This window comes from Equus caballus, chromosome 16 (assembly GCF_041296265.1).
Source record: "Equus caballus isolate H_3958 breed thoroughbred chromosome 16, TB-T2T, whole genome shotgun sequence".
NCBI lineage: Eukaryota > Metazoa > Chordata > Mammalia > Perissodactyla > Equidae > Equus > Equus caballus.
The window spans coordinates 20,941,279-20,954,608 of NC_091699.1; the positions used below are offsets into that span (position 1 = coordinate 20,941,279).

Below are 13,330 nucleotides of genomic sequence, written 5' to 3' on the forward strand. Positions count from 1 at the left end.
TTCTTCTTGCCTGGCTTCGGGAATCGTCCTCGGAGCCGAGGACCGGGGTTGGCGGGCTGCGTTAGGGAGGTCGTGGGAAAGAACAGGCGAAAGGAGAAGGCAGCGAAAGCGATTTTGTTTCGCAGTTAGCATGAGCTCATCTCTGGGCTCTGAAGTGGCAGGAGTAGAAAACTGATCGCCCAGCTCCTGCCAGTGGCCGGACTGCAAATGCGATTTAAATGGTGCAAACAATTGCCTAGAGCAAATCGCCTGGGGGGCACGTCTGCGGATGGCATCTCCCCACTTGGGGAGCGTCCCCGTGCCTTTCCGACCCATGCCCTCTCGGAGACAGGCTACAGGTCGGGAAATCCAACCCAAGAGAGATGGGCAATTAACATCCACATGCAGGTGAAGACCTAGCCTTCGGTTTAAGAAGTGCCTCCCTAAACTCTTCCCGAAATTTTCCAAGGGAGCTGCGGCTTGCCGGGTGCCTTGGGGCTGGGAAGCTGGGGAGTTGGGAAATGCCGAGTTTCGAGGAGTCTTCTCATCTTTCGTATTCCATGAGCCTAACTGGCTTTCACAGGAGCCCCGGCACTTTTATAAGCCTGTTTTCGGACCATATTTCACTCTAATGCAAACTCATTTAAATCATCGCCTTGTTTTTCGCAGATTGCTTCTTGTAAATGGGGCCATAAATCCAGGATGTCAAGCCGGATGGAGTGGAGCGCGGACAGGGGAGAGATGGAAGGGAAATGAACCAAGCAGGGAAGATACCTCCTCGGGTCGGGTGGAGGGGGGATTCGGTAGGATCTCCAGGGTGGAAATGTGCTAAGGCTGACCTGACCCCGCACCCCTAGAGGCCAAGCCAGCATTAGGATTAAGAGCGCGGGGAGCTAAGGCGCGCTCTGCCCCGGAGGGAGCGACCCCCTACCTGGAAAAGCCTCAGGATGTTGGCTACCATGATGGAGACCGAACTCCCGGAAGCCCCAATCACTCCAACTACTTTCTCCGGCTTGACGAAAACCGGAGGCTCGCCGTTGGTGCAGCGCACGTCGGAGGTGTCCTTCTGGATAAGCGCCTGAACGAAAGTGAGCGACTGTTCGAGCGCGTAAGTGTCCCTGGAACAAGTATCTAGGATCCGCGCGCCCAGCGTCACGTTGGGCAGCAGGTTGGGATCGCTGTTGATCTGGTCCAGGGCGTAGAGCATCGCTTCCAGCCTGTGGATCCCGTTCTCCCTCTTGATGTCGCCGCAGGGCACTCCGCTGGGACCCTTGGCGTGCACGGGGAACAGCCCCCCGAGGGTGACGTCCCCCTCGATCCGGATAGAGTGCGGGGCGTACATCTCCTGGCCGCGCGCCGCCGCCGCCAGCGCACACAGGAGCACCTCCAGCACGCAGCAGGGGAACTTCATCAAAGTCAGGACGCGGAGCAGCTTCCCCAGCTGGACCATGCTGCTCCGGCTGCTGCGGTGGTGGCGGAGGCGCTGGAGGGGACGGTGGCGGGCTCGCCGGGGTCCGGGCCCCTTGGGGTGAGCTCCTCCGGGGAAGTCCTGGGGCTCCTGCAGGCACGGAGCGTGGGGGAGCCCGGGGAGGGGCGGCCAGAGAGGGTGGGGGGTCCCGCGGCGCCTGCCAGCTTGGGGAGCCGTGCGCTCTCGGGTTCGCTAGCCGGCGTGCCACGCTCGCTCTCCCTGGCTTGCCGCTCGAGCTCTCCAACAGCCCAGCACTGGGGAGAGGGCACGGATTGCTATCGCTTTAAATGGTCGTTCGGCTCCCTCTCCTCCTCCTCCCACTCCCTCCCTCCCTCGCTAGCTCTTGTCTCTCCCCACCCTTCCCAGCGCCCGCCCTCCCCACCGGTTTGCATCATCACGCAGGGAGGGGCTGCGTGCTGAGGTAAAGGGGGGGGGGGGGCGTGGGTGGGCTGCTTGGGGGGAGTGCCTCTGACTGGGAATTTCGCGGTCCCCAGGGATCTAGGGATTGCAGGACGCAGGCGAAGGCTGAGCTCTTGCTCCTCACCGTAGCAGCCTCTTGCTCTCCCGCCTGCATCCACACACACAGTCTAGGCAAGGGTGCCATCAGCCCCGGGATGGGGCGGGGATGTCTGGTGCCGACTACTCCCGACCCTGAGGTCCGGAGCCCCGACTGTCACCTCGGGAGAATGCGAGGGAGTAGCAAGGTGAAGGAGCCAGTGATGAACGGGAGCAGGGAGACCTCAGTCTCCACTGCTGATCCATCTGAGCCAGTTTTTCCTAAGAAAAACACACATACACACAGGAGCCTGATTTATGACTTACAATATCTTTACCCAGAGACTTCTCCTGGGCCAGGCGCTGGGCTAGCCTGTAGGGAAACACGCCCAAAAAGAAACGTTAGGCATGGAGGAGCTTCCTTGGTCTTCAGGGGTTACCGGGGCCAGAGCCGGATGAACTAACTGGGTTCTCCAGCAAGTCTGTGGCGGAAACCTCAGACTACACCCTTTTCTTCCTTTCCTCTCAAGAGATGGAACAACTGAGAACTCTGCAGAGCGCACTTTCTTCTCTGGTGCTGACAGGTGTAAGGCTCCCTCCTACCCGTTTTCAGAGAGGCTTCTGGGCTGGTGACAGGTTTTCGCAGGGAGGAAACAGCAGGAAAGAGGTGATAGTAGGAGGAAGAGGGGCAGGTAGAAGTCTCCGCATTGATCCAGGACGCCTTTCTCTCTTTTTGTGGCTGGATATTTGGGGGCAAAATCAGGATGCCAGAGCAGGTTTCAGTGCAATCAAGAAGGTGGTTTTCAAAGGTGTCCCCTGTTGCAGGCCCAGCCCAAATTTGGCCCATTAAAGCAACAAGTGGCCCTAATTTCTGTATTAGAAAGGGTAATGTCACTGTCCTTGGCACCACAGTGGACTCAGAGGGCGAACTCAACTCTTGCTGAGGCTTTCTCTTGGAGTGCAGCAAACTCTATTATACGGATTTGAGGGTGGAGAGAAATCTGAAACAAGACTGTAATTTTTGTTGTTGTTGTTAATGTACTAAACAAGTCTTTGTACAAAAAACAAACAAACAAACAAAACACACAAAACCCAAAAAGTCAGAAGACAGGCAATTGGTTGTCTCTGCTACCAACTTCCTCTGTGTGCTTGGCACCTCTGTTCCCCTGTCTGTGTTTTAGTTTCCCCATCTGTAAAATGATGAGATGGAATTGGATGCTCGCCAAGTTATCTATTAACTCTCAAATCCTCTGTAAAAATAGGCCACATCCCTTTGGCCATGGCGCTCTTTTTAGGCCAATATCCTCTGTTGCTTTGTATGTAGGAGACCAGTTTCTTGATATGCAAAGAGCATTACAAACACTTCTTAGTAGAGAGGAGTTTTTTTTTTTCCTTGCTCACCGTCTGTTCCTCTTCCTTCTAGGGACAGCCTAGTCCATCAATTTCTTTTTGGATGTATCCCTGCTCCATGTTTCAATACTATGGCTTAGGGAGAACAGATCACACTTTCTATAATTCAGGCCCGGATAGTCAGAGCATGGGATCCTTCTGCCTATAGTGATAAGTTCAAAGATGGAACTTAGCAGAGGCATCCAGGGCTAACCCTAGACTTTCACAGCGGTAACTAGGGTAGTAACACAGAGTCAACGCTATTCAATAGACAATCTGTGCGTGAATTGGAAACAAAAAAGAGGGTCCCCTTCCTCAAAATGCTTTATGTATATCTTTTGGAAAACATTATACTGTTCTGATTTTGTAAGAACAGAACATTTTGCTGCCATCTTCAAGAAAACAGTGCTGTAATTAATATACTAATCTACCTTGTATACAGTGTGATTATCAATCTCTCTTAGATGTGATGCCCTGCTACGTAAGTGCACACCTTGAATAACCTTATACTGTGGTGGACCCCGATCCTTCCTGCCAATCCTGGAACTATGAGGATATAAGCCTATAGCTGCACCAGGAGCTTCCACATGAACAGGGAACTATTTAAATCTCAGAACAAGAGATACAAGAGAGGGGAAAAGGAAAAGAGACAGAAGGGTGGGGGAAGAGCTAGATAAGGGCCTGATTAAAACATTTGAACTCCTGGATCCAGTCATGCCTGAAAGATTGCCTCTGGAGTTTTTCAATTACATAGTATTTTCTATCTGTTGTTTGAAGGCAAAAGGATCCTCTTCTAATTCACCTGTTCTAATACACTGGTGCAAAAAGGGTGGGGCAGCTGAAATAGATATCTTGTTAAAGATGCATCAGTTCATTTGGAAAGGGAAAAAGAGACAAAGCAATAGGAAGGCATCCTTCACATAAGTACTATGATCCTAGCATTTAAGCATCAGGATCTTGGGCTCTATTGGACAGAGGCTATATCCTTATTTAGTTTTTAATTTAAGGCTATTTATTAGCAACTTGATGACAAAAAGACTATTTGGAGAGTTGGGTAACAAGTAATGTCACTTGATTTTTGCCTGCCCATGTCTCACTCCATTTTCTACTCTCCCATTTCCATTTCACAACTTGTGATTGCTCAATAAATATTTCTTGGCTCACTATTGATTGTTGCGTTATTCTGTGTTCTCTCTTTGCTCTGCTCATTCTCCCCAAACATCTGGCAGCAATCATTATCTTCTTTTTACTGCAGTCATCTGTGTGTGTGTCTTAATTCCCATGCCAAGTTGTAAGATCCTTGAGGGTAAGGGCTGGGTATTATTTATCTTTTTCTGCTGGACAATGTTTAGAATGGTGTTTTGTACCCAAGAAGCACTCATGTGTTGAATGAATCAGAAGTGGTTTTGCCATTCCCCACTGCGTTTATTTGACAGTGACTGAAACATAAAGTGGGCAGAGCAGAAACAATGGCAGATAAATTGCTGTCCTCTTAGTAATAGTATGCGGTTTCTAGAACTTAAAGGATAATTAGTAGATTTTGAAATAATTTTGTTTTACAAAAATTGCATCAGATTGAAATACTCGAACCTCAAAGGTCTTGATCAACTCTAAAGGAAGGCTTTAATTGGTTCTTCCTGAGTCAAGTGTTCATTCCTGGATCAATAACTGGGGCTACTGCCATAGTCTGGTTGAGGAAAGTCAGAAGCTAGGCATTAACACCACCTAAACCGAATGAAATGCATGATCTGTTATTAGAGAAACAGGAAAGTGATGCTGAGCTTGCAAAATCTACAGACACCCAGTACAAATAGTACTTAATTTATCTTTAAATCTTTAGCCACAGTGCATAGGATCTGCAACTTAATAGATGACAGAGTATTTGCTTTTTTGAGATTATTTGAATGGAAAATCTTTGTGTTGAGAATGGTTAATCTAAAACTAGGCCAGTTATTGTTCTAGTGTCATATTTAATTAAAGAAGAATCTAGTTTTAGGCACAAAGATCATACATTATAAAATGTGTTCACAGGCTTGGTTCTGTGTAGTCATTAATCTTTTCTCACCCAGAGATTAATAAAAAATGCGTAACTTAAGTTAAGGGCTCAGTCCTAATTTACATTCTTAGCATTGTGTTTTGTTAATCATCTCAATTTTATTTATTTTCTTTGTTGTTTTCCTCCGCCCATCATCTTCTGCAGAAAATAATGTCTCCTCTTCCAACTCCCTCTCTGTTTAAATCCAATTTGTAACTTACAAAGTTGTCCAGCTACCTGCTGCTACTCCTGCTACTGCTGCTAACATACTCTGGCTGTTCTTCCATCCTTCATGGAGGTCCTCCTCCATAGCTTTTCTTTTTTACGCAATTTTACATTTGTATTGCACTACTGAGTGGAGGAGGTCAACTTTTTCTTGGAGAGAGAGGGAAAGTAAAAAGATATTTTATTCTATCTGTTATACTTTCCTGTCATATTTATTTGTAGCAGACATCTTGTGTCACTTATTCAGCATCTATTTCCTGATCTCATCGTTAAGAAACTCTGATTTTGTACACATCCTAAGCTGGTAAGGGATGGAATGTTCCTGCTGTTCCTTCGGTAACATCATAAGCCTTTCCTTTGGTAAAGAACCCCTCTCAATCTCCATGAGTTGAGACAGAGCTGTCAATCTTGATGTCTCACACATCCAAACTCAGGTGTGGGCATGCATCAGGGTTGGCAGAACTGAGCTCTCCCTTCCCCTGCTGAGGCTAAAGAGTTCAACGGTAGGTAAAGGGCCTTAGGTTTGATATATTGATACCTAAAAAAGACAAATCTATTCTTCTTGACTTCTTATCTATAAAGATAGAAACAGGGGCTTCTGGTAGCTGTCTTTCCACCACATGAATAAAGCCTGTCTGAGAATAAAAGCAACCCACACAGGGAAGCAGAACAAAGACATAGAGAGAAAATTAGAGCCCTGGTGAGGTCATCTGAGACCCTGGATCCAGCAAGGCCTGAAGCATTTGTTTCTGAACATTCCATTTTGTCTCCCAACATATTTCATCCTTTGCTTAAGCAAGTAATTCATTTGAGTAGGGGCTCTCAAAATTGAGAATGCTAATTTAGATTGTTCCTGCTTAAAGATAAGCAGATAATTAAAAGCAAAATAGCTAAAGATTCTTAGATTCCCGTGAGAATGTACTATAGAAAGTTTAGAACTCTACGGCATAGAATGCAGTAGTCTTAGAGTTAGCTCTTGACAGGAATCCACACCTTGAGCGCGTGATATCAAACTCCAAATGACAGTGACTTCAAATGACCAGTTGTGTGGGAATTAAAATTAAAACTTAAGAAGGCTTAAGTATGAATGATAGATTTTTAAATTGTTTTTAAAAACTTATATGTTCAGGGGTTGGCCCCATGGCCAAGTGGTTAAGTTCGCACGCTCCGCTGCAGGCGGCCCAGTGTTTCGTTGGTTCAAATCCTAGGTGTGGACATGGCATGGATCATCAAACCACACTGAGACAGTGTCCCACATGCCACAACTAGAATGACCCACAGTAAAGAATATACAACTATGTACTGGGGGGCTTTGGGGAGAAAAAGGAAAAAAATAAAATCTTTAAAAAAAAATTTATATGTTCATCTAATGATAAGAAATGTAGCAATAGTATAGGTTTTTGTATATGTGTGTTAGATATATAGAGTGTGTATCTATTTAAAGCTAGTAGTAATTCCAAAGCAGTAGAGTTTGCTTTATTATTTGGAAGAATCATATCCTTGTATTCTACAGACCTGCTTATCTCTGGGCAATAGAGGCATTTGAACCTGCCAGTTGAGCCTCATGGATTTCTTGAATCAACCATGACAAATGTGTGAGGTTTATTCTGTTTTATTGAGTGCCTACTGTCTATTAGGCACTAGAATGGGCTGTTTATATGCAGTGACTCATTTATTCTCTGTGTCAACCCTATAAAAGAGTTCCTATTATTGTTATTACCCTAATTTTACACAAGAAATAATCATAATAGCTACGCTTATCTGACACTATATCCCAGGTACTGCTCTAATGGTTTACACATGTTGATTTATTTAATCCTCATCATAAACTGAGGATCCATTTAATCCACAACACATATAAGGTACGTGTTATTATTATCACCCCTATTTTTCACATGAAGAAATTGAGGCACAGAGTTTTTAGAAGACTTGCCAAGGACATAAAGCTAGGCAGCAACAGAGCTCAGATGTGAAGCCAGGAAATCTATCTCCAAGGTTTATGTTTCAACCACTCTGCCATCTAGCTGATACAGAAGCAGAGCTCATACCCATGTCTAAGTTCAGTAACCATGCTTTTAACTACTACACTCTATTGCCTGTCCATTTATTAGACACTGATCACTGTCATCAGAGTGTTTCCAGAATTATTCCTCCTGGATGAAGCATGTTCAGGGCAGGTCCAGTGAATCACAGGGACTCATTTGTCTAAGACCTGCTTTCTGTCCCTTCCCACACTCGTGTGTACACTCCATACAAGAGGTAGGATGTGTCTGTTCTCAATCAGCCATCTGGGGCTACATGTGGCTATGGACAAATCTACTATACCTAACAGCCCTGGACAAGCTGTCTTGTCTTTGTCAGGACTCTTTCTCTGTGTCCTGTCATGTTATAGTTTACTGAGCTGCTACTCGCAACCAGATGGATCCCTACCCTTAAACCCTAAAACTTCCAAGTATACCAGCTGCTCAAATCTAGTTCAAGTTCAACACCTCATTTGGAGTGAGCCAAGGGTATATTTTCCTTCCTGGTTCCCAAGTATCCCTTTCGCTATGGTACAGTCACATGCTGCATAATGACATGTTGGTCAATGACAGATCACATATACGACAGTGGTCCCATAAGATAAGTACCATATAGCCTAGGTGTGTAGTAGGCTATACCATCTAGGTTTGTGTAACTATGCTCTATGATGTTCACACAACGATGAAATCACCTAACAACACATTTCTCAGACCACATCCCCATCGTTAAAGAGCGCATGACTTAGTATATCCTTTAGCCCAACTACTCAGGTATGATTTGATTATTTTATAATTCCTCTATTTTCACAGTACCTGAACATGGCCATTCAAATGATCTTTTGTGTCTTTCAACACAGTCAACAGAGATATTATAGATTTATTTTTAAAGAGTTCAAAATATTGGATGGTTCTCCTTTGGGAATGTCTAAGTATGTCTTCTGAGACTATCTACCATGTTGTTTGACATCCACACTTCATTTAATATTCAAACAATATTCCTTAGGGTAATTGCTCATGTTCTTTTCAGGCCTTGATTCTTCGTGATGTGGGTCCATTTCTCATGGTCATATCTGCTTTGAAATTATGTAACACAAGTTGATGCTAGTATCTTAGCCATACAAGTTGTTTATCCTATAAAGATTTTGATTCTTCAGTCCCTCAGAAACTCTCCGCCACCAATAAAAAAGCAACAGCATAAGAACTTGGATCAAGTTTCTTTTCTGTAGGAAGAAGTTAGGAGGTAGGCTCTTGTAGACATTCATTCAGCCAATCTACCTTGATTGAGGACTTCTGCTTCTAGCCATGATAGAATAATTGGCCCCAGGCTTTCCCTCTCACTGCCAACCATTAGAAAATTAGACAGAATATATTAAACAACTCTTTTAAGACATTGGGCAACTATCAGCTCTGGACTGTGATCCCCAATGAAAGAGAACAAATGAGGAGAGCCCAATGAATGTCCTGACTTTCTCCCACTGGTGCCACTTTTCAGACCCAAGCTGAGTGTGGCAAATTGGCTAATTTGAGGAGACAGAGATGAGAATTTAGGGAGGCTAAGGAGGCTGTAATTTTCAAAGAAGAGTACAAGAAAGAAGGAAGCTACACAAAGAAAGAGGACCAGAAATCATTAAGGTGGTCCCTTGAGTTTTGGCTCAATACCAAACTGTGAAAACATAGGATGAGGAGCTGGGACTGCAGGAAAATAACAGCTATTGGGGAACTGTAACAGAGCTCACAGGGTGGGGAGACTTTGGAGTTCTGACTTTCCAGAGGGGAGAGATCTTGTTGAAACATCAGAGGATTTAGCAGAAACCCAGAAAGGTTACACTTTAATAGCAGGGGTAAACATTCACCCTAAAAAGTCTTAAAAACAAACCTTGAAAGGATCAAGCTGACCTTCAAGTAACTTAATGTCTGCCATCACAAAATTCCACACTTTTTAGAGGAAGATAGTGAAATGCAGACACTTAATCATGTCACATTTATGCTGTACAGAATCCAATAAAAATTATAAGACATGTGAAAAGGCAGGAGAAAAACTAGTCAACAAAAACAGATACAGAAATGACAGATTTTGGAATCAGCAGACAAACACAAAAAAACAGTGTGATAGAATTCTAAAATAACCCCATGATCATATTACATTACGTGGTGAAAGGGATTTTGCAGATGTAATTAGGGTTATTAATCAGTTGGCTTTGAGAGAGGTTGTTCTGGTGAGCATAACCTAATCACGTAAGTCCTTGAAATGCAGTGACTTTTCTTTGCAAAAAAAGAGTAAGTCAGAGAGTTTCGAAGTGTGAGGGAGATTCTACGTGAAGGACATTCTCTGTTGCTGAGGGAGGAAGACATATGGAATGGTCTACGAGTGGCCCCTAGCAGCTGGCTTGCCCCTGGATGACAGGCAGAAAGAGAACAGGGACATCGGCCATACAGTTGCAAGGAACTGAATTTTACTAATAACCTGAATAAATCTGGAGGTGGATTCTTGCCCAGAGACTCCAGATAACAGCCCAGCCTAGCTGATACTTTGACTTCAGCATTGTGAGAGCCTCAGGAGAGAATCCAGCCAAGCCCGCCCACACTTCTGAGTATTTACAGAACTGTGAGATAAAAATGTTGTTTTAAGCCACTAAATCTGTGGTAGTTCGTGACACAGCAATGGAAAATGAATATAAACAGCTAGCGTAAATATGTTCAAGAATTTGAGTGAAACACGAACACAATGAAGAGAGAAGTGGCAAATATAAAAAGAACCAAATGGAGTGTCTAGAGCTGAAAAATACATTATCTGAAATTCGTGGCATGTGTGTAACAGCAGTTGTACACTGCAAAAGAAAAGTTCAATGAACTTGAAGAAATATGAAACATTGATCGAGACAGACCATCTATTGTTCCATAAACAAGTCTCAATACTATTCAAAAGTATTGAACTCATTCTGTTAACAATGGCATTAAAGATCAATAACAAAATTCTATGTGGAAAATCCCCTAATATTTGAAAATTAAGCAACACACTTCCAAATAACTCACAATTCAAATAAAACAATCACAATGAGATTGTGGTTTTGCCTCATGCCCTTCAGAATGGCTATTGTTAAAAGGACAAGAAGTAACAAGCATTGGTGAGGATGTAGAGAAAAGAGAACCCTCAAACACTGCTGATGGGAATGTAAATTGGTGCAGCCACTATGGAAAACAGTATGGAGATTCCTCAAAAAGTTAAAAATAGAACTACCATAGGATCCAGCTATTCCATTTCTGGGTATTTATCCAAGGAACATGAAAACACTAATCTAAAAAGATATATGCACCTCTGTGTTCATTGAAGCATTATTCACTATAGGCAAGACTTGGAAACAACCTAAATACCCACCAACAGATGAATGGATAAAGATGTGGTGTATATATATATCATGGAATACTACTCAGCCATAAAAAAGAGGACATCTTGCCATTTGCAACAACGTGGATGGACCTTGAGGGTATTATGCTAAGCAAAATAAATCAGATGGAGCAAGACAAATACTTTATGATTTCTCTCATATGTGGAAGATAAACAAACAAATAGATACAGAGAATAGAGTGGTGGTTACCAGAGGGGAAGGAGGATGGGGGTAGGGTGAAAAGGGTAAAGGGGCACATATGTAGGGTGACAGATGGCAACTAGAATTTGGGTAGTGAACACAATGTAGTCTGCACAGAAGTTGAAATATAAAGATGTACATCTGAAATTTATATAATGTTATAAACTATTGTTACTGCAATAAAAAAATAAAAATCCAGATAAATTAGAAAATATTTTTGAATGACTGATAAGAAAAACAGCCTGTCAAAATTTGTGGCGTCTAGCTAAAGCAGATCTTAGGGAGATATTTATAGCTTCAATTCTTATATTAGAAAAAAAATTTAATTCAATCATCTAAACTTTGCATTGGAAACTGGAAAAATAAAATAAATTAAATGCACAGTAAGCAGAAAGAAAGAATAAAGCACATAAATCAATGAAATAGAACAGAGCAAAAAGAGAGAAAAATCAATAATACCAAAAGCTGTTCTTTGTCAAGATCAGTAAAAGTGAAACTGTCTAGCTGGACAGATTAAGGAAAAAGAAACGAGAGAGAAATGATGAATACAAAAAAAAAAAAAACATCACTCTAGATCCTAGACTCATGAAAAGGATAGTAAGGAAATGTCATGAAAAACATTACATCAAAAAAATTGACAACTAAATAAAAATAAATTCATTGAAAGACACAACTTATCAAGACTGACTCAAAAAGAAAGAGAAAATCTGAAAAGGTTTATGTCTGTTAAATATCCTTTGTGATTAAAAACCTTCCCATGATTTCCTGGGGCTGGTGGTGGAAGTGGGGATTACCTGGAAATGGGCATGAGAAATCTCATTAGGGGAATGACAATGTTCTAAAACTGATTTATGTTAATGGTAGCACAACTTGGTAAAGTTACTAAAAATGATTAAATTGTACACTTGAAAGTGGTGGAATTTATAAGTAAAATATATCTGAATTAAGCTGTTGTAATAAGATAAATAAAATAATATATTAAAAATCCTTCCTACAAAGAAAATTCTGTGTCCAGATGGCTTCTCTGGTGAATTTGATCAATAATTTAAGGAAAAATATCAATCTTAACAGATTCTTTCAAAAAATAGAAGAGAAGGGAGCAGAAGTGGAAAAAATTGCACAAAACATATTTGATAAAAAATTGTATATAAGATTATATAATATACACACGCAGAGAATAAAGAATATATATGTTTAGCAAAGAAGATATACAGAAGGCAGTAAGCACATGAAAAGATGCTCAACACCACTAGTTATCAGAGAGAAGCAAATTAAAACCACAGTGAGATCCCGCTACCTATTAGAATGGTTAAAATAAAAAAGACTGACCATTTCGAGTGTTAGCAAGGATGCAAAGGAACTAGAACTTTCATACACTGCTAGCAGAACGTGAAATGTTGTAACCACTTGACAAAGCTCTTTCTCAGTTTCTTATGAAATTAAACATAAGCTTGCCATACAACATTTCCACTTCTACCCAAGAAAATAAAAATGTATGTCCACAGAGATTTCTGTATAAATGTTTATAGTGGTGTTATGCAAAATAACTGTAAAATGAAAACAACCCAAATGCTCATCAAAAGGACAAATACATGGTGGTATATCCATACAATGCAAGACTACTCAGCTATAAAAAAGAACAAACTACTGATAAATGTAACACTGATAAATCTCATAAATGTTATACTAAGTATACTAAGTAAAAGAAAGACAAAAAAGAATGTGTGCCATGTGACACCTTTTATATGAACTTCTGGAAAAGCCAAAACTAATGTATAGTGACAGCGGATCAGCCTGGGTCTGGGATGTAAGGGAACTTTTTGGGGCGATGGAAATGTTCTACATCTTGATTGTGGTGGTTTTTATTATGTAAAGTTTTATGCCTAGTTTATATATTTATAAATTCATCAATCTATATATTTAATATGTGTGCATTTTTGTTAATCTAAATTATTCCTTGATAAAGTTGATATAAAAGATTAAAAAAATCCCATGATCTGGGCAAATTATTCAACACTTCTCTTATCCATTTTTATAATCTATAAGCTCAAGACTCTCTGAGTCTTGACATTTCTTTCAGCTCTAATTACATGCCATGATTTTTATAATTTTGATAAAATATAAACTTGCA

General features: G+C 41.9%; 1 protein-coding gene and 1 long non-coding RNA gene across 14 annotated transcripts in view; one reads left to right on the forward strand and one right to left on the reverse strand.

Annotated features, from left to right (window-relative positions):
* Window positions 1-1,766, reverse strand: part of GRM7 (glutamate metabotropic receptor 7) — an 828,681-nt gene extending 826,915 nt beyond the window's left edge. For 11 of the 13 annotated variants that reach the window (XR_011427207.1, XR_011427209.1, XR_011427213.1 and 8 more), the window contains exon 1: window positions 911-1,429. Coding sequence is in view for 3 of the 13 variants with exons in the window: in XM_070238555.1 (XP_070094656.1) it covers window positions 911-1,429 (519 nt within the window). In the remaining 10 variants the exon portion in view is untranslated. Of the gene's footprint in view, window positions 1-910 lie in introns of all 13 variants that reach the window. The other 2 variants (XM_014731447.3, XM_023620046.2) reach the window with 2 other exon arrangements.
* LOC138918196 (uncharacterized) lies at window positions 947-4,497 on the forward strand. The gene is made up of 2 exons (XR_011427217.1): window positions 947-1,087; window positions 1,233-4,497. It is a non-coding gene; the product is annotated as an uncharacterized lncRNA (long non-coding RNA).
* The last annotated feature ends 8,833 nt before the right edge of the window (window positions 4,498-13,330 follow it).